Source organism: Megalops cyprinoides, chromosome 12 (genome assembly GCF_013368585.1).
Source record: "Megalops cyprinoides isolate fMegCyp1 chromosome 12, fMegCyp1.pri, whole genome shotgun sequence".
NCBI lineage: Eukaryota > Metazoa > Chordata > Actinopteri > Elopiformes > Megalopidae > Megalops > Megalops cyprinoides.
Window position 1 is genome coordinate 22291119 of NC_050594.1, and position 18550 is coordinate 22309668.

The 18550-nt window shown below is 40.5% G+C and overlaps 1 protein-coding gene across 1 annotated transcript in view; it reads left to right on the top strand.

The window, feature by feature from the left end:
• The window catches only part of cdin1 (CDAN1 interacting nuclease 1), a 61233-nt gene that overhangs the window by 15899 nt on the left and 26784 nt on the right, over positions 1-18550 (top strand). The window contains exons 4-9 of the mRNA XM_036542285.1: positions 640-700; positions 4461-4533; positions 13213-13292; positions 13695-13744; positions 16118-16185; positions 17915-17980. Coding sequence (XP_036398178.1) covers positions 640-700; positions 4461-4533; positions 13213-13292; positions 13695-13744; positions 16118-16185; positions 17915-17980 — 398 coding nt within the window. The remainder of the gene's footprint in view (positions 1-639; positions 701-4460; positions 4534-13212; positions 13293-13694; positions 13745-16117; positions 16186-17914; positions 17981-18550) is intronic.

The following is an 18550-nucleotide window of genomic DNA, read 5'->3' on the forward strand; positions in this document are numbered from 1 at the left end:
ACTTTCTCGTAACAACCAGACAGGGGTGAGAGTAGGTGGGCTTCAATGACAGATGTAATCTCTTTTAAACAAATCACCGCCTTCAGGATAAATTTCAGACTTCAACTTGCACCTGCTAACCCTTCACAGTTACACAGCTTCAAAAGCATCAAGAATAACTTGGCAGAGTCACATTTAGCTATTTGCGTGCCCTATTCTTATAATAGGCTATTATTCATAGTACACTTGGAAAAAAGACATTCAGGAAAAAAGATCCTTTGCATGTCAGAATTAGCCTTTATCTAAACCCATTAAGCAATTGTTTTGTGGAATGGGAGTTGGATAATGCATTCATAATCTGGTTGTATAACGCCGAGCTCTGAGGATCTGAACCCGATCTGAGGTGACTTCACTAGGTGCAGTTAAAATAAGAGAGCTCTTTTTCTGCTAGATGTCATGCCTGGTCTAGTTTTAAGGACAATTCAAGACCTCTAAACGCCACCATTTGCGGGCAGACCCAGCTTGCCATCTGCCATAGAGAGCAAACTCATCAGGGACATTAACATGTCTAGGCTGGTCTGTTCTTGTCCTCTCCTCTCTCGCCTGATTCTCTCATTCTCTCTGAATTTTTTTTTTTTTTTATCTGTTGTTATAATGAAGGTACCTGAGCGCAGCGAAGACTCGTCCTTCGTCCCCGGTCCTGTTGGACTTGGCCAATGAGGTAATGGCTTCCCCGTGTCATTTTCTGTGTTTTCTGCTGAAACCCACTTGCACTAGCAAGTCTGCTGCAGATTTGGCCACAAGCGTAATTAGACCTAAAACCCGCTGAAGTCCTGGTTGCATTGGATGTTTAAAATTTTTTTCCTGCCTGTTAGTACTTACGAAAATTGGACAAATAGTCCCATCTATTAACCAATCATTTAATATAATTAGTCCTTATCCGCTTCGAGCAGATGTAAAAATACTTTTTGCATCATTATCATAATTGACATTCAGAAAACATTCTTGCAAGTTACTACCTGTCATGATGCAACTGCTGAACCTTAGTTTAGTATATAATAAATCAAAGTCTCTGGTAAACAATTAAACCATTAAAATTGTGTGACAATACATTGTAGTGCATTTTCAAATGCAAAATCAAATTATATGAAGACATAGTTAACGTGAAAGAGTTCTTCTGGTGCTCACAGAGGGCACATTTGTGTGCACACATACAATGAAAGCCTGCAGCTTGCTGTTATTTTAGTATTTATTGGACTGGTCTGTGCCTTTTTGTGTATTTTGCTTAAAAACATATGACCCTGGCATAGGAAAGTGTTTCCACTCTATTCTCATCCTTCGTAACGCTGTAAAATATTTGGCTCAGTAGCAGTGGAAAGTGGTTCAACATTGCATCGATGCCCATCAGGCTTGCCCCCAGAGTATATAACCTGTTTTAATGTTAGGTTCCGGTGGCGAGTGCTGTGGAGGGAGGGGGGGAGGGGAAACTGAGTGTTTGTATTAAAAATGGCTTGGTGCTGTGAGCATTAAAGTGTTGCAATGAGCGAGTTTCTACATATCACATTAACAAGAATGAATGGGCTTCCCCCAGCCAACATCTCCTGTGCATTGCAGCAAGTCAGCAAATTAGCAATTAACATTGGGCTACTCACAAGGCTTAATGGGTGGTGAAGGGGCCCGCAAGCCCTGAAACGCCATCCATTAAAGAGTGCTCCACCTCAGACCGTGATTTCTGCAGCTGTATTTAAAAACAATGAATGTACTAAACAAAAGCTTGAATTATTACTGTTGAATATAATACAGTACTATGATATATGCTTGTTTGGTTGATAATACAGATCCACCTGCTTCATATCGCCTTGTTTTATATGCTTTTTAATAGCGATAGCCAGGAGTTTGTTGTTAAATCAGCCCTGTTAATATTATCTCATCAACATCATGTGGGCAAATGGATAGAGCAAAAATGATTGATACAGCTGCAGATGGGACGTGATTCATTTGGCTGGGTTGCCCAAAGATGGCTGAGCTATGACTTCACATTGAAAGCATCTCACCACACAGGCTGTTTAGTGCCATATCTGAGGATGAATTTCACAAGCATATCCTTGTGAAATTGTTGTAGTGTTGTTGAAGTTGTATCAAATACCTCTTATAATGGCAATTGTGTATTTGCAGATTTTCCAAAAAAAAAAACAAAACTGAAAATCACTGTGAAATTGAAAAACTGAAAATCATGTGTTTATATCAGTGACACCTTTAAGATAACTTCAGTAATCCTTTTCCGATTTAATTGACATACGATATTTTTTTTTTCAAATAATTAAAATCAGCCTGAAGATTATCTATGCCTATGAACCATTTAACTGTCATTTTAATATGCTACTTAACATTTAAACAAAGCACTCATGATTCCTCAGACAGTTAATTGATGTAGTTGTGGCACTTTATGAGATAATATATCTCCAACAGGGGAAAACTATAAAAATTGATGAGAAATGTAACACTTTTTTAAAATCCTCCATTGCATATTGATGCTTTATCTAAAAGGGATTTGAAATAAACCACACCCCCCTTCTGCACCAGCTGAAATTCTAATCTTTTCTCTCTTTTTTTTTGAAGGTCAGAAATACATTCTCAGGGTGTTAATAGTAGGTACATTAAAGGTAAAAAGCAATGAAATACTGTGATTTACATTTCATTTGCATTAGGGATAATAAAACCAAGACTTAGTTTTCTTCCACCCATAATTATTTTCAGGAGGGATTTGAGGGCCTATAAATTTTACTTACATGTTAAATTCTGACACAAAGCATGATGATCTGGTTTTGGAGGGAGATGGACGCATGATTAATATGAAAATTAGGGAGACGCAAGTACCTGAACTAATCAGGTGGTCCTTATTCAGGCTGGACTACCCTCAGTAATTTCACAATTTTTCATGTGTCAGCTCTGATGTGGGCAGAATGCAGCGATCCTGTTACTCTGGGATTTTAATGGCATCCAAAGAGGATGGATCCTGCATTGTTAAAAGACCTGCGGGTTACAGGGAAGGATTCTCACAAAAGAAAGCGCATGCTCTTTAATGAAGATAAAGACCGTCTTTTACTCGTAATAATTATAGACATCTTTGGTCTTCCAAGGCTATGTTCTGTATGCAGAATTATGGTGATGTTAACAAATATTACCGGCGGTAAATCTTTATGTGGCGCGTGTTCTGCTCCAAGCTCCACTAGAAAGGATCACAGAAGAGATAAAACGCTACAATTCTACAATAAGCTGAAGGCAAATTCACTTTCGGGTCCCAATTATGCTAACAAGAGATTTTTTTTTTTTACTTTTGGGCTTTGAGAATATCTGTTTCATAACCAAAATAAAAAAGGCACAAATACAAAGGGGCATGATAAGGAGTTTTCATATTTTAAGTCATGTTTTTATTTCATTGATCTTTATGTTTTGCTTGATATAATGCAATTCATTAACCACTCAGGCATTTTATTGCATTTGTACCTGTTACGTGTAAATTATGAATGTGCACTAGGTTCCATCACTTGACATATGCATACTGAGGACTGTGAATATGTTCTGTAATATTGGGATTTTATTTATATTAAAATAATTGAAATTTTTATGATTTAGTATATTTGCTTTGTTATCTCTTTTTTATCATCGTGGTCATTTTTACAGCAAACCCTAAACCCCAACCCCAAAAAAGAAGTCTTAATAAAGGAACATGTACATTTCTCCTTTTGCAATTTCTGGTGCAGATACCTTAAGCCATTTAAATGTGGAGTCAAGTGAATATGGGTGAACGGTGGGCTTGCTCTCGACAAGTCCTTGATGAAAACAAACCACAGTGGTCCACTCACCTCGGACACTACAGCACAGATGGCCTCCTAATTGCACCTCTGTCCACCAACCCGCCCACTCACCTTTTCCACCAAAGAGGATTGGGGGGGAGCCCAAACTATTTATAAAAAAAAAAAAAAAGATGACGACCATATTAAACCAATTTATTTAGCTATAATAAGAAATTTCTTCTTTGAACAAAGAAGAAAGGTTAGGCAGATGATGGCTCCCAGACTGCTAATTAATGTAAGGCCCGTTGAAGGATAGGTTAAGGTTTAAGAAGCTGAATATACTTAAGCCCCATTAAAAGGTTTTTTTTTTTCCTTTCTTTTTTTTTCCTGGAGACGTCAACTGGATTACAGGAACTGGCACCAGCATTCTTGTAAAACCACTTTCCGCTTTTCAAAATGCTCTTTTCCCACTCATCAAAACGACTGTGTGGGAGTGGTTTCATTTTGCTCGCCTCCATTTGAATTTCCCTCACCATTCTGTTTAAAAGGAGCAATAACATTTTCACATTTTTTGGCTCCTTTTTTTTGGGTGTTGTTTTAGATTTTCGTGACACAGTGCACTTCTTCCATGGAAAATGATTTTAACGCAGCATGTTATATTTTTTTTTTAACTCTCCGATTTAGGTGGACTTCTCCCCCTCGCTCATGGCGCGTCTGATCCTCGAGAGGTTCCTGCAGGACCAGGAGAGCACAGCGCGTGAGTAGCAGGGCTTTCCTTTGACTTCAGTTCTCAGAGCGGCCCGCCGAAATGAACGCTCTGCTGCCTTCAGACCCCGCTCAGCCACGGCCCGACCTAATGAGAGACAGACCCCCGCCGGTGGTACCTGGGGCAGATGACTGACAATTAAGCACTCAGACGACCACCCACCACTTAACTGCTGTTTAGATCAATGCTATTTCATTTCATCAGCGTTATTTATCACCTCTTATTTCACCTCTTCGCTCGGCTCCCTCAGAGCCAATGGGACCGTGAGGGGAAGTGCGTAAGAAGAGGCGAGCTTTCGGCATGGCAGTGCTGAACAGCTGAATTTCCAAACACGAACTGTCTCCTAAATCCTGCCATTTTCCTCCTTTCTTTCCTGTTAAGTTCAATTCTATTAATCAAGTGGTGTGAGGTTCAAGAGATATATTTTTATAAAAATAAATGATTTTGTAAAAGCTCATTCATATTCTTAAGTGTTTTTTAAACCAGTCTTCTGGATTTGTAAGAATTACCTAAAATATACAATCCAAGAGTGTACGTAAACACACAGTAATCTGTGCACCGCATGATCTAGAATGATCTGAAATTTAACATTAAGTAGTCTTAAATGAAATACTGTCTGTAATACTTACAATACAATATTGACAACCCATGCAATTTGTGCCATCATGTTTAAATTGTCTTTCAGCCGCATATATAGCTTGTAATGCCACAGATATGCCCACAACATCAAATAGCAACAGGATGGAGGTACAAAATACACTTTGAGAAGGAGGAGTGGGACCTTTGTTAATTTGCCACAGAAAAAAACGACATTATTTTCCCAGTGTCAATTGCATGATTAAAATGGGCTGTTAAGTGAGCTCCTGGGACACGCTTGTAAAAGATTTATGAGTAATATTCAATGTGATATTCAAAGTGAGCCATGAACAGTGCCATAATTGCTCTCTGTCCAAGACTGTTCCACTCTTTCACCAAGGAGGAGTTTATCAACTGCCCTATAAATATTTACCGAGTCTCATGTGAACGGAAAAGAGAAAGCGAGAAATTTTTAAAAGACGATTTGATTTTGTACAGCCCTCCCCCCAGATGTAATGTTTACTTTTTGTGTCTGCCTCCATAGTGGAGGCTAGGCCTTGTCTGTCTGACTGCAGGTGCCACATAAATTCTCTCCCTCATTTTAAGAGGAGAAGACAGAATCTACTACAAAAGAAAAATAAAAATGCAATCGGTGAAACACATTGGCTTGTCCTTTTTCCCCCGTACTTCTTTCCTCATTTTTTGTTGCTCAGAGCACCAGTCAGTTGGACGCTGATTTTGTGAATTTTTTTTTTTTTTTTTTTAATCGTTCATGTGAATGAATTAAGTACATTTCCTTCCCCCGCAGAAAAAAAGAGAAAAATTCAATATCATTTAAATAGACACATCCTGGAAAGTAACCGGTAGTGGGTGCTTTATGAGCAAATCACATGATGTCAAAATGGTACGCCTTCGATTTAATCAAGAAAGAGATTAAAGTGGATGTGTGTTATTTTCAACTTCGCCGCGGTACAGCCATTTGTCAAAGTCAAGCTTCTGATTGCTTTGGACCCACTGCTATCCAGCCCTTGTCAAAATAGTAGTCTGAGCAGCGTAAAAGCAGGTGGCCTTCCAGAGGAGGCAGCTTTAAAATAGTGGAAGACACAACCCACCCAGTCTCTGAATCTATTTAAGATCTCTTAAAACTGAGGATGCAAATGGATGTGGCAAATGTAAGCAAAGTCATTGTAAATATGCAGTATAAATAATGCTAAACACAGTCACTTTCTTTTGCCATATATTGTCTTAAACCTGTAATACATCAGGTATATTTAATGCTGTAAAGCTACATGTATGCATAAAATCTTGTGTTTAGTCATATGATAATTTGATATATGGAGCAATATATTCTCATCACCAAGTAAAACGTAATGACTAGTACAACTCTTTGAACTGATAGCACACATTATTTAAAACACGTAGGTGGTGGAAAGAGTAATATAGTAAAAAATAAATGAATAACTGAGTTAGTAAATTTGTGTCATTTGATCTAAGCCACTTTGTGTTATCAGCGAATGTATTTCGAAGATATCAGATTTCAGTATACTGGTATTGCTTCTCCATTATATTCAAAGCATTATCCATGTGATTATGGTCAATCGCTCAAATGAGCTCATGGCCTGTTTTGGTAATGTCTTATTAATAACATGCGAGTGGCTTGCACAGTTATCTTGCTCTTTTCATTGCTGTTATTTACAAGATGAACACACGCTTGCTTTTCTGGGTTATTCCGGCATGGAAGGAGTCAATCTCCCCTTGGCTCCCTGCAGCTTCAGAGCAGCTGTGGAGTGTGGCAGTATTAGTACAGCATAAGGAGCAGTTGGTAATGGTTGTGTTCTTTGCTTTTATGTAATACATGTCGATATGAGCCTCTTCAGGAACAACTTGTTCACCTCCTCTGTAATATTTGTTTAAGTTGTATTTATGATGGTTCCAAATGGTCGCTCTGTTGTATCAAAATGAGGGGAACCAAATAATCTGCTTTCTTTAGTGCAGCTAGAGTACATCAGTTGAATATTCGCTGTGGATATAAGTAGCCAATGTATTGAATGAGTTTCCGGTTTACAAAAGTACAGAGTTTACTTGAATTCCAGCTCTTCCTTACATATAACCCTAGTTACACATAACAATTGTGGAGAAGCACTTTCTCTGGGAATGGAAATAGTGTAGCTAATGTGTGGTATAAACTTTTTTGGATAACAATTTTGATGTGCAGTTTTGTATCATTTAAATATTATCACATTTAGTTACAAGTGTAAATGGCAGTGTACATGAATAAAGATAGAAAGCATTTCCTTTTATTTGATAGCTCATAGAAGGTTCATATTTGTCATTTACTTTCAACATTGTTAGAGTACTTGTCTGTTAAAGCATAACACAATCTCTAATACCAGGTAGAATGCTATCTTTAGACCTTGTAAGAATTTTTTTTGTAAGGAGTAGAAAAAAAATGCTTGGCCTTTTGCATACCAGCTTCATTCATACACCAAAAAAAGGGGTTACTTTTTTCACTTTTTCTACAAGTTGGATTCACATGCGTAGCATGTTTAAAAGGAAGTTACTGTAAATATTTTATCATAGCACCAGGTTATTGTGCTGTATTAATACAAGTATTATTTGTGTATTGACATACCTCCCAATGGGGCTGTTTTGAATGAATGTTACAGATACGTACTCAGCACATTTCATCTCCAATCTCACACCGATATTTACTGGGTATTGTGTTTATTGCGCATGTTCCATCCGGATATGAAAAAACTGGTTAGCAGAAATATCTCTTCTGTGCCCCTAAAAAGATTCCAGAGGGGATAACCTGACACATTTCTCTGTCGACTGACGCTAGCCGGCAAGAGTGACTTCTATTTTGATACGGTCTACCCCCCATCTCAGCAGTGACCCCTCTGGCCTTTGGCAATGAAATTCAGTGTGCATGGCTCCACAGCCAAATCATCAAATCTCCCTGTGTGTATATTACAGTTTTGTAATGTGTTTCCATTATGAAACAATGCAAGGATAATTGTCTTTGGTGGCAATTAGCTAACAGGTTTGTTCAGTGCTATTGGCAGGAGCATCCATCATCTGCACCCAGACTGCACCTTTTTTTTTTGTCCTGGGCGGGCTGCAGGGATCAATAGATTTCTATATAAGGGACATTGCCCCTGACTGTGTGAGCTACTTGCCTTTACCCAGCTCGGTCGTTTTCTTCCTTCTTTTCCCCATTTGCATTTAAGAGACACAGAAATGGTGCCCTGGGGACCGTGGAATACATGTACAATCACTTTGACTGGATCAATGTAGGGTTTTAAATTGTTTTCTGTTTTTTTTATTTTTTTGGTATCATTTCTGTTGTTGACCATGCTAAAGGACTTTGAGGAAATCATATAGGCCAGACGCAAGGCTGTTTGGAGACACGTGTAAATAGATCCATACATTAAAAGCAGCTTTTTCATGTGTTGAATGTGATATCAACATTCATAATGTTGTTCCACCATGTCCAAACAGTCCTAGAAGAGAAGGGGGCAAAGTTTAACTGTCTACTTTCATTCCAAGAGTGAAAGTGTCACAAGAAAGAGTCTTGCATATTATTGATTTGTTTGCTGTCATTTTAATTTGATCATATTTGCCTGTGGTGTGAAATGCTTCTGTCTCTCTCCACATGTCATCCATTTGCCTAATGTTGGTAAATGTGTTGTGTGAAAAAGAGAAATACACTTAGTTTAAATTCTGCAAGAATTCTGGTGAGTTTCTGTAGGGAGATGTATCACATCTGCATGTATGCAAGTTACATACATGAGGTAAGGGATGACCTAAAGATAAATGTAATTTGTATAGATTGAAAGTAGTTTTCTAATTGAAATGTCCAGGTAAATTGGCTGTTACTGTTAGCCAGCAGCTATTTGGTGGGGAAGCACATTGCTTGTTATATTTGAAGTAGCAAAACCACAGCATCTTTAAAGGTGCAATCCAAAGTCTGTTGAATCATGACGAAAATATTAAAATGGGGACTGTGGACCCCTCCGATCTGTGGGAAGATCAATAAAAGTGATGTGCCATACCGTGGGAATTCCTTTTTCTTTCCTTCCCCTGACCTTGTCTGTAGTGGTAAAAAGTGTCATCACAACATGATGTCTGAAGTACCCACTCGTCGAGATCCTTCCTGTCTCCATGAGGGAGTGACACGGGAGTTCTCATTCTTGTTCTCCCTTTTTTGCGCACACTCTCTCTCTCCATCTCCCCTGTGTGAATCGAACAGCTTTAGATTTAGATACAATTTTTTTGAGGAGCAGCTGAGCTGGCCATTTGACCTTTTTCATTTTCCCATGGCCTTACACAAGATTAGATCCTTGCTTCATATTTTCTAATAATGATTGGGCTGCTTTAAGATTTATTGTTGTCTTTGGTAACCAGAGCTACGCGGGTAGCACATCGTGCCCGAGATCCAAAGGTTTTAGTCGTTCTTTGTTTTTTCGTGGTATTGCAGATAGAGAATTCCAATTTCTGAACTGATGGAATGAGAGGATGGTATTCCCCGCTTTTATTTCGCGTCCCAAAGGAATGCTCTCCGTGGAAGCACATGGAAGGACATGGTGGAGTAAACGCTCTCCAAGCCCTGGTGCCAGCTTATCAGCTTGTCTCCTGGTGTCGGCGTTGGGGAGAGCTCTCATATGTTTCCCGCACAATGGCAAATTGGAGAGTACCCGAAGTAGAGCCTTTTTGTTTTTGAATAATGAGACTGGGGGCTGTTCATTAGCTGCTAGTGGGGGGAAGGCGGGGGAGGGGGGGGGGGGTGGGGGGAGGAAAATGGCGAGGTAAGCAGTGGCGGCGGCACCGTACCTCGCTTGACAAGTATACTAATTACTCTTCTTCAGTGGAGGAGCTGAAGGCTGGCTCGCCGCAAGTCTAACGATCTGACCCGGGGAACGCGGGCTCGCCGGCTGGGCTCTGACGGGCGAGGGGGGGGGCCGGGGCGAGGAGGATCAGTTCTGCCCCAGTAACCCTTCCGAGACCCGTCTCTCCGGCAGCACCAGCACCGTCCGCCTCCGCCAGCGTCACACCAGGGAAAAGGCAAAATCACTACTTTTTATATTTAGTGGGAAGATAAATTTAAAAGGAGTAAATTGGAAAATCAAATGAGGGCTTTAGCAGCCGCAGAGATTTGCAGAGCTGTCTGCTGGCGTTTGAAAGGGCCATCCATCATGTCCTACAAGTAGTCAATTCCTCTAGTATCTGTAAATGTTTTCAGATATTAGCCAATTTATATGCTCCGAGATTCATCATGGAAAATCAGCTTTAGCGCTGTGCATTATCTGGTCTCGTCTCTCCTCCGCACGATGAAGTTTGATGTACGAGCGCCTTCGCAGCTCAATGAGTTGTGCACGGGAACGGGGGGAAAAAAGTGCGTTTTTAATTAATAAACAAACTTGCTGAGGAGCTCATCAGTGTCAGGGGCAATAACGATTGTCATCCGTTATTGTTTATTACGTTCCTCCCTCAACAAATGTTGCCTTCTAATGAGGTTTCTTTCCCATTTTTTAATTTAGATAATGACTTTTTCACCCCGGTGGAAATGGAAAAAATACAAAATCCCATGAATGAGAACCAAGCAAGGTTTTTTTCCATTTTGTTCTCGGTGTTCACCTTTTTTAAGGAGTGCATGTAACGAAGAGGTTTTTTCTGTTTTTTTTCTGCAAATTTTTTATTTTTCGCAGAGTACCCTTTCCTTTGTCTCTCTCAATGTAGAGTGAGCGTCTCCGGCTAATATTGCACCTGTCCCTGCTGGTTTTAGATAAGAATACCTCTGGTCAGAATTTATGCCGGCGCCAGACAATTCTAATAAATTTGGTGTATATTTACAGCATTGTGTTGTGTTAAACTGCGATACAGCCTGCGGGGGATTATGGCGGCGCTGTATGGCGAGGTGTCTTTAATAAATGTATGCTGATGTTAGAGGCTGCAATGATGCGGGGATGTTGGGGCCCTGTTATTATTTACTGCAGTGTTTGCGCACAGCGGCGAATCCTGGGCTGCAAATGGCATTATGGCCGTGATGAATGAGCATTAGGGTAAACTCATTTTAAAGCCGCCTGATTTATTAGCGGCCAGGTCTCCATTTTCATCAGGTCAGTGCTTTACTGAAACGTCACAATGTCAGCTCCAAGGTCAACCTCTTAGTTTTTTTTTTTTTTTTTTTTGTTCTTGTAACACCCCCCCACCCCACCCCACAGAAAATTAAATAAAATAATAAACATGTAAACAAACATATAAACATGGGTGTATGTAAAACAGTATGCAATATATACACATACTATACCTGTATATATATGTATATATCTATATTATGTATGTATATATGTATGTATGTGTGTGTGTTTGTGTGTGTGTATGTATAAATATATACATATACACGTGTGTGTGTGTATATATATATATACATACAAATATACATACACACACAAACGCAAATATAGGTGTATGTACATACCCTAGATCACTTTTCTTGTCCCCCTGAAAAAAAGAGACTGAATATAATGGAATGCAATAGATGGTCATACAATATGTGTGTTGTGCGGACAACCAAAATGCAGCAGTGGTCAACCTCCAATTATGAGCCCTAGTAAGACAAGAGCTTTAATGGCGGCTGTTTGCCTTCTGGGAGGTTTATTACACGCCACTGTTTTGCAGAAGTAGCGTCAAATCTATAAAACTACCATTAGGGGGAAAAAATCAATCAAAATGCCATTAAAGTGGAATAAGTTGCCAATATTGCTGATGTGGTTGTGGGTCCTTTGATTTTCCTTCAGATTATTAGGCACAGTCGAGTAGTGACTTTGTTAAGGGAAACGAGTGTTGTTCGGGAGTAATATGTCTCCTGGCTTCATAAAGTTTGCTGCCTCATATTTCCCAGTTTATTGATTATCTATTATCATTTGTCATGAGGTGTCCTAACTCAAGGGGAAAATATAACCCTCTTTCTTCATTGCTGCACGGGAGCGCGGTATAGATCTGCGTGTGAAGGTACCAATCTCGGAGAAAAATGAGCGAAGAAATAAAGCACTGAGTGTGCCTTCCAGCTCTGAGGAGGAGAAAGGGAAGGGAGAGGAGAAGACTGCTGACGGTGCTTTGTTCTCCATCTACCCCTTTCTCATTTCCTCATTTAGCACTGGTAAGAATAGACAGGGGATCACAGGGCCATATTTGTTATATCTCTGCTAGCGGTTTGATATGAGACCCGAGGAACGGCACCACTGAGATAGTGAGAGGAGCCGAGCATTTTATATGTTTTAACAAGGATCTTGTCATAATAAAGGTCTGTGTTTAATAGAAGCTAATGTAGTACTGTAAGTCAGCAGCCTATAAAAGACTGCGAATCGCTGGCCTTAAAGTGGAGCTCATTTCCAAGGATGTGGTTTTTGTTCCTCATTCCTCTTGCTTTAAAACCCTTGAAATTGTGCGGCTTGCAGAGGTTTAATTCAGACGGAATCACAGGTACGGCTTTGGCTCTTTGGGTTTTCTAATGATTAAAATATGAACGGCAACGTTCCCTGGGATTGTTAGTAATGCACCGAGTCTAATATGTTCAAGTGTGTAACCATTAAAACGGTGCACTTTGACCATTTTGTCACACAGCGATGCAATTAATTTCGTCTGAAATGGAAAAATGATGTAGGGAATTTCATAGTGGCTGCAACTGGGAATCAACCTACACGATTGGTTGACTGATTTATGAAATCATAACGCAGAAACATGTGGTGAGCAAGGTGCCCAGGCTCCATCTCCTATAAGCAGTGTACTATGCAGGGCATGTGTACTCCACAGTGGAATAAGCATACTGTATTTACATTAGGCTACATTGGAGTGACAGTGCGGTTTAACTGAATAGAGCGAGGAGGGTTATGGAAACTTTTGGGGTCGTACTGTAGCATCACACAGATGTACTTACACAGTGGTTGAAAGGTTATCTCTGGTCTATTTGTTGCTTTGCTTTAATAGTATGCTTCCTGTTTCTCAGGTCACTCAATAAGGTTACAGGACAGCGAGCCACATGTCTGTGGGGTATTAGCATTTTATTTTGTTCATGTTTCTCTTTTCTTTCAGCCACCAAGCTGGTCATAAACAGCATGCTGAGAGAGCCATCTTTAATTCCAGACCGCAATCTGGCCAACCATGTTTATCAGGTATGTAAGCTGATATCCCTCTTAAATTCGATTTTTCTCACACAGTACCGGAATATAAAATCCTTATGAAGGGTAAATTGGTAAATTTTTGGTTAATTTCCCCTTCCTATGAATTAGGTGTCTGGTTGAAACTAAACCATAGAAATATTTGTGTAAGTGGTCCAAGATGGTCTTTCTCCAGCTTGATTTTGCCCAAATAAAACTGTTTGGTTCATGTTTGTTAATAATTTCATGTGAGGTTTGACAGTCAAGCATGACTACCGTCTGACATTTTTTATGTGTTTGTGTGTGTATATGTGTATGAGTATGTGTGTGGGTTTTTTTTCCTCCCCCATTGCTAGTTAATGGGTGTGTGGGCCTCTCTCTTTTCCCCTCACTGTAATATTTCTTTCCCTCTTTCAGTGCACAATAAATGACTGCTGTTATGGACCGTTGGTAGACTGCATCAAACAGTATCCTTTCCCATAAAATTTTAAGCCTGGAATTGACGAGGAGCTATTCAAGGGATGAGATGTGTCTGGCTTCACCTGACATAAAAGTTCTGCTTCAGAAAGAAGTGTTTCATCCTGCTTTTTCCTTGCCGCCACATCACAGGGCCGAGAGAGGGATGCAGGAGAGGCCTGATCTGTATGCATTTCCTTATTCATGGACTGAATCAAGCCAATGTTCTATGTCATAGAAACTGGAATTGCATCCATAATGGCCAGTTATAGATTTTATTTTTTTTTTCCATCTAGGTTATCCACGTTCGAAGCCATAACATGCGTTGGTGTGTTTCTAGATTGCAGCGTTAAAACCGCCAACTGCGTGTTTATCCCCTCTGAAAATAGGTTTCTGTTGAGTACAGTCTGCCGGAGTTGGATTGAGTTTCAGCATTTATGATTTCTGTAGCTTCCGTAATTTGAATTCTAATTACCTTTTCTGTAAAAAAAAAAAAAAAACATGCGGTTTCAACCATTACCAGGAGGATGTATGGGACATTCGCTGAGCTTGGCACGTCTTGTTTGTGGCTTCCACTCTAGCAGCTAATCTTCTGCAAAGTGTACTTCCATGAGATGCAGAGATGGGGGCCATTTTGGAACCCTGCCCCCATCCCACATCCCGGGTGCCAGAAGCGTTTTGCCGTCCCCCTCCATTTTGTTTGTTTACCTCGAGCGTGCGCTCGGCGGTACGGCTGTCATGGAGAATTATCAGCACCTTGGAGAGAGTTCGCGGCGCGTCGGCGTGACCGTGAAATAACTCACCCTCCGTCAGTCCAGCCGTGGAGCCCCGGTGATGGGCAGTCATGGCCCGTCAATGGCAGCTCATCACCGAGGGGGCAGGCAGCTGGGGACCGGGACGTGGGGGGGTGGGGGGGGGGGGGTGTCCACTGTCCCTGCCCGGTCAACCCTGTCCCACCCTGTCCCCGGGGTTCATTCATGCTCTTTACTCCCTCTCGCCCTCTCCCCCTCAGTGTCGACCTACACGCAGTTAGTTCACCTTTATACACCGCTCAATGCAGTTCATTCGCTGCCCTGGTTAGGAATCACACTTCTCAACGTAACAGAATTGATCTGAATGTTTGTGCACCATCTTCTCTATGTAACAGAATTGATCTGAAGGTTTGTGCACCATCTTCTCTATGTAACAGAATTGATCTGAATGTTTGTGCACCATCTTCTCTATGTAACAGAATTGATCTGAATGTTTGTGCACCATCTTCTCAACGTAACAGAATTGATCTGAAGGTTTGTGCACCATCTTCTCAACGTAACAGAATTGATCTGAATGTTTGTGCACCATCTTCTCTATGTAACAGAATTGATCTGAAGGTTTGTAAACAGTGTGGTGTAGGCATACTTCAGTGCTCTTAATTCTTCAATGGTGTGCGAATGTGAGAAGGTGTGGGATTGATGCCTGAAGGAGTTTTTTCGTTTTCATTTTGTATAAAAAGTGAATTATGCATTCATGATTCTGCTTTTCAGAAACGCAAGAAGACTTTCTCCTGGATCTTTCATGATATTTCATAATTCAGAATGACATTTCTTCTAAAGGCAGATTAATTTATGCGTTTATTTGTATTTTTGCTTTAGAGTAAGGAAGTATGAATTCCAGGGTCTGTTGGTTGGCAGTGTGGAACTTGCCCTGGAGTCTTTCCCTGTAGATACCCGTCTCCTTTGTGTGTACTGTGTTTATGTAGAGCAGCACAGTACCTTCAGGATTTGTGGTTGACCTGGATTTCCATTGTCTGAGGGCACACACACCTCAAAAGCCTGCATTCTAGATCATCTAGATCTACACAGGAGTGTTGAAGATTGTCAGACAATGCTATTTTATTTCAGGCATTTAGTAAACATGGACATAAATAACACTTACTATGCAGTCATGCTGACTTGGAACTTTCCTCGCCACTCTTTGTGTTGCCACAGCAACCTTGCTCCACAGCCTGGCGGTTTCCATAGCAACCGTTTGCACAGGTAAAATGTCCCCTCTTTAGAATTCCCGAAGTATGAGTTGAAAAAGAGAGGGAAAACTTGAAGTTTGTGTACGTCAAACGGTTTGGTCATTAAATCAGTTAATTTAACAAAGCATGGGTGGGGAAAATAATCCAAGTCAAAGCTCGGTCACAGTCAGAATGCCAAACATCTTTTATGAAGCCATCACATTAAAATATCATTGGCATATCATGTTTTCACTTAGTTCAGGGACAGTGCATTTAAGTTGCATTTGTAAAAAATTGCAATCATAAAAATGCCAATGGAGAAAAAAAAATCTGTTTTGATTTGAGACTGAAATGTGATCCCTATAGAGTAGCGCCATGAATGTCCTTAACTATACACCTACAGTGCCATTGGTCAGGAACATGAGATCCTTCTCCGTGACAAGCTGCAAGAGAGAAACCTGTCCTTTTTAGGTAAGCCTTCACCTTGGACCCTTTCCTGTCTTCTGCATTTCAGCAGCTGTTAAGTTATGGAAAAAAAGCACCGGAGTACCGGCTATCACAGAGTGCAAAAAGGCCAGGGGATGATTGATGTAGTGCATGTTATCTCTCATTGATTTACAAACAAACAGGAACTCTGTTATCTAATATCCTGGTATGTTTCATTTATGCGCTAGCCTGCAATGAATATTTTATAGAGTAAGAGGTTCGAAAATGGGCTTGGCACTTGTATAGCATTACTTTTTGATGTTCTCAGATTTTGCTCTTCACCTTTGCATTTCAGAGATTAGTAGAAGGATAATACCCACCAAGGGAATTTTTTTATTACCTTTATTAAAATTCAAGCCAAGTAGGTTTTTCCCGCTTCAATATCAATTTTGCACACACTTTTTATGAGAATGGAGAAGCATAGTAAACGGTAATTTCAAAGTGTGATCAAAGAGAAGTGTGTGCACAGACACTCAATGGAATCTTGTTTTGTTTTGCCGTTGTATAAGCTGAAGAGACCAGGTCAAGGTATTGAGTGTTCAGGTGTGAAATTGTTGGGACAGAAATTCCCCCTTTTCCCCCCCTCCCGTCCCTGTGGTCAGATATAGAATCAGTCTTTATGTCATTAAGAAGATATCGTTTATTTGGGCCCGCAGTGCTGACCTTTCTCTCAGCACCATAGAGGAGTGTTCTAAAACTGTCAGAGTTTGGGCACATGGGCCGTGAAAGCCGGTGTCCCCGGTTGATAAATGGATTGGAAATAAGCTCCCCAACAGTGGGAATGGGCCATTAATTTTAATCAAAGGTGATGTAAAAAGGCGATCGGAGCGGCATGACAATGTCAACAGCCCGGTAGGTGTTAAGAGAGACCACACCGCCGAGCCCTTCGCAGCCCCGGACCTCGCTTCTCCCCCCGCCCCATTAGTCGAGCTTGGCTGAAGACGGAAAGGCAGGCCTGGAATTGAATGACCTGGTCAGCCTGAAATTTAATGGAGAAATCAGGTGTTCCACAGATAATAGCCGAACCGCGCCAGGAGTCAAGGACAATAGCTGAACCCACGCGAGCAGGGTCACGCTTATGGCTGCTATAATGCCAACCCTGTCCTTTATTTATATATTTTCTTCCGCGAAGCCCACAAACTGTAAGTAGTGCAGAGCAGCTAGACTTCACGGGTTTTGCGTACTGTGACAGAAAATATGTGACATGCAATATTTTGGAGCTTTTCTCCTTTTTGTCGTGGGATGTTGTGCGTCCTTGGAAATAATGCTAAAACTTGGTACGTCTGCAGCTTGTAGCTTTACGTCCTCAGTGCTGGTTTAAAGATACCTGACCCCTGCCCTTCAGGTTATGAGAAAGGTGTGTGGATATACATTATGTTGCTTTTAAAAATGCCAAGAAACCGAAAAAAAGGTATAGTACATTAGTAGTACACTATATTAGTATAGTATAATAGTAGTGATGACTTTCAGTGTTGTTTTAAAGATACCTGACCCCTGCCCTTCAGGTTATGAGAAAGGTGTGTGGATATACATTATGTTGCTTTTAAAAATGCCAAGAAACCGAAAAAAAAGGGTATAGTACATTAGTAGTACACTATATTAGTATAGTATAATAGTAGTGATGACTTTCTGCAGTTCATTTCCATGTATATGTTGTGGTAACCCTGTCAAGACTTTGTGCAGCACTTTCATTACCAAAATGTCTTTCTCGCAGATGAAAATCAACTCCGTGCCAAGGGCTATGACAAGACGCCAGACATCATTCTGGAGGTGCCAATAGGTTGGTGAGATGTCATCCTCTTCTTTTACACTTTCAGACTGTTGTGCGCTCTGCTGCAGAGCTAACCTAGCAAGAGCTCTGCATGCGATGCATAGTTCAAAGGAGGTTATTCCGCGTGCTGCAGAACTTTTGGCCGGAATGAGGACATATCATACAAATTTGCACAGATTTATTTGTGGGAATGCCAATGGATGATATAGTCTGGAGAAACTATGCAAAAATGTTTTTTTTTTCCTGCTTGTTTTGCATTTGCATTGCCTGTTTTTATGCAAGTATTGAGTAAAATGTGCTCATTTCAGATTAAAACATTCATGTTCATTGTTCAGGGGTTTGTATGAATAGATATTCACCAGACAGCAACACCCAGCCATACCAGGTCACTCATTTGTATTGTGTATTGTGATTTAGATTTTAATTAACGTCAAGTGACAATTGTCTCTTCATGTTAGTTTAGGCCATGTATTAAATATGGCCACCAAACACAAGTTTATAATAACAATGCCAAATGTGTCACTTTAAAAGAAACAGTGCTGCGAATAGAATGGAGTTTCTCCACAACAGTTTGTCCAA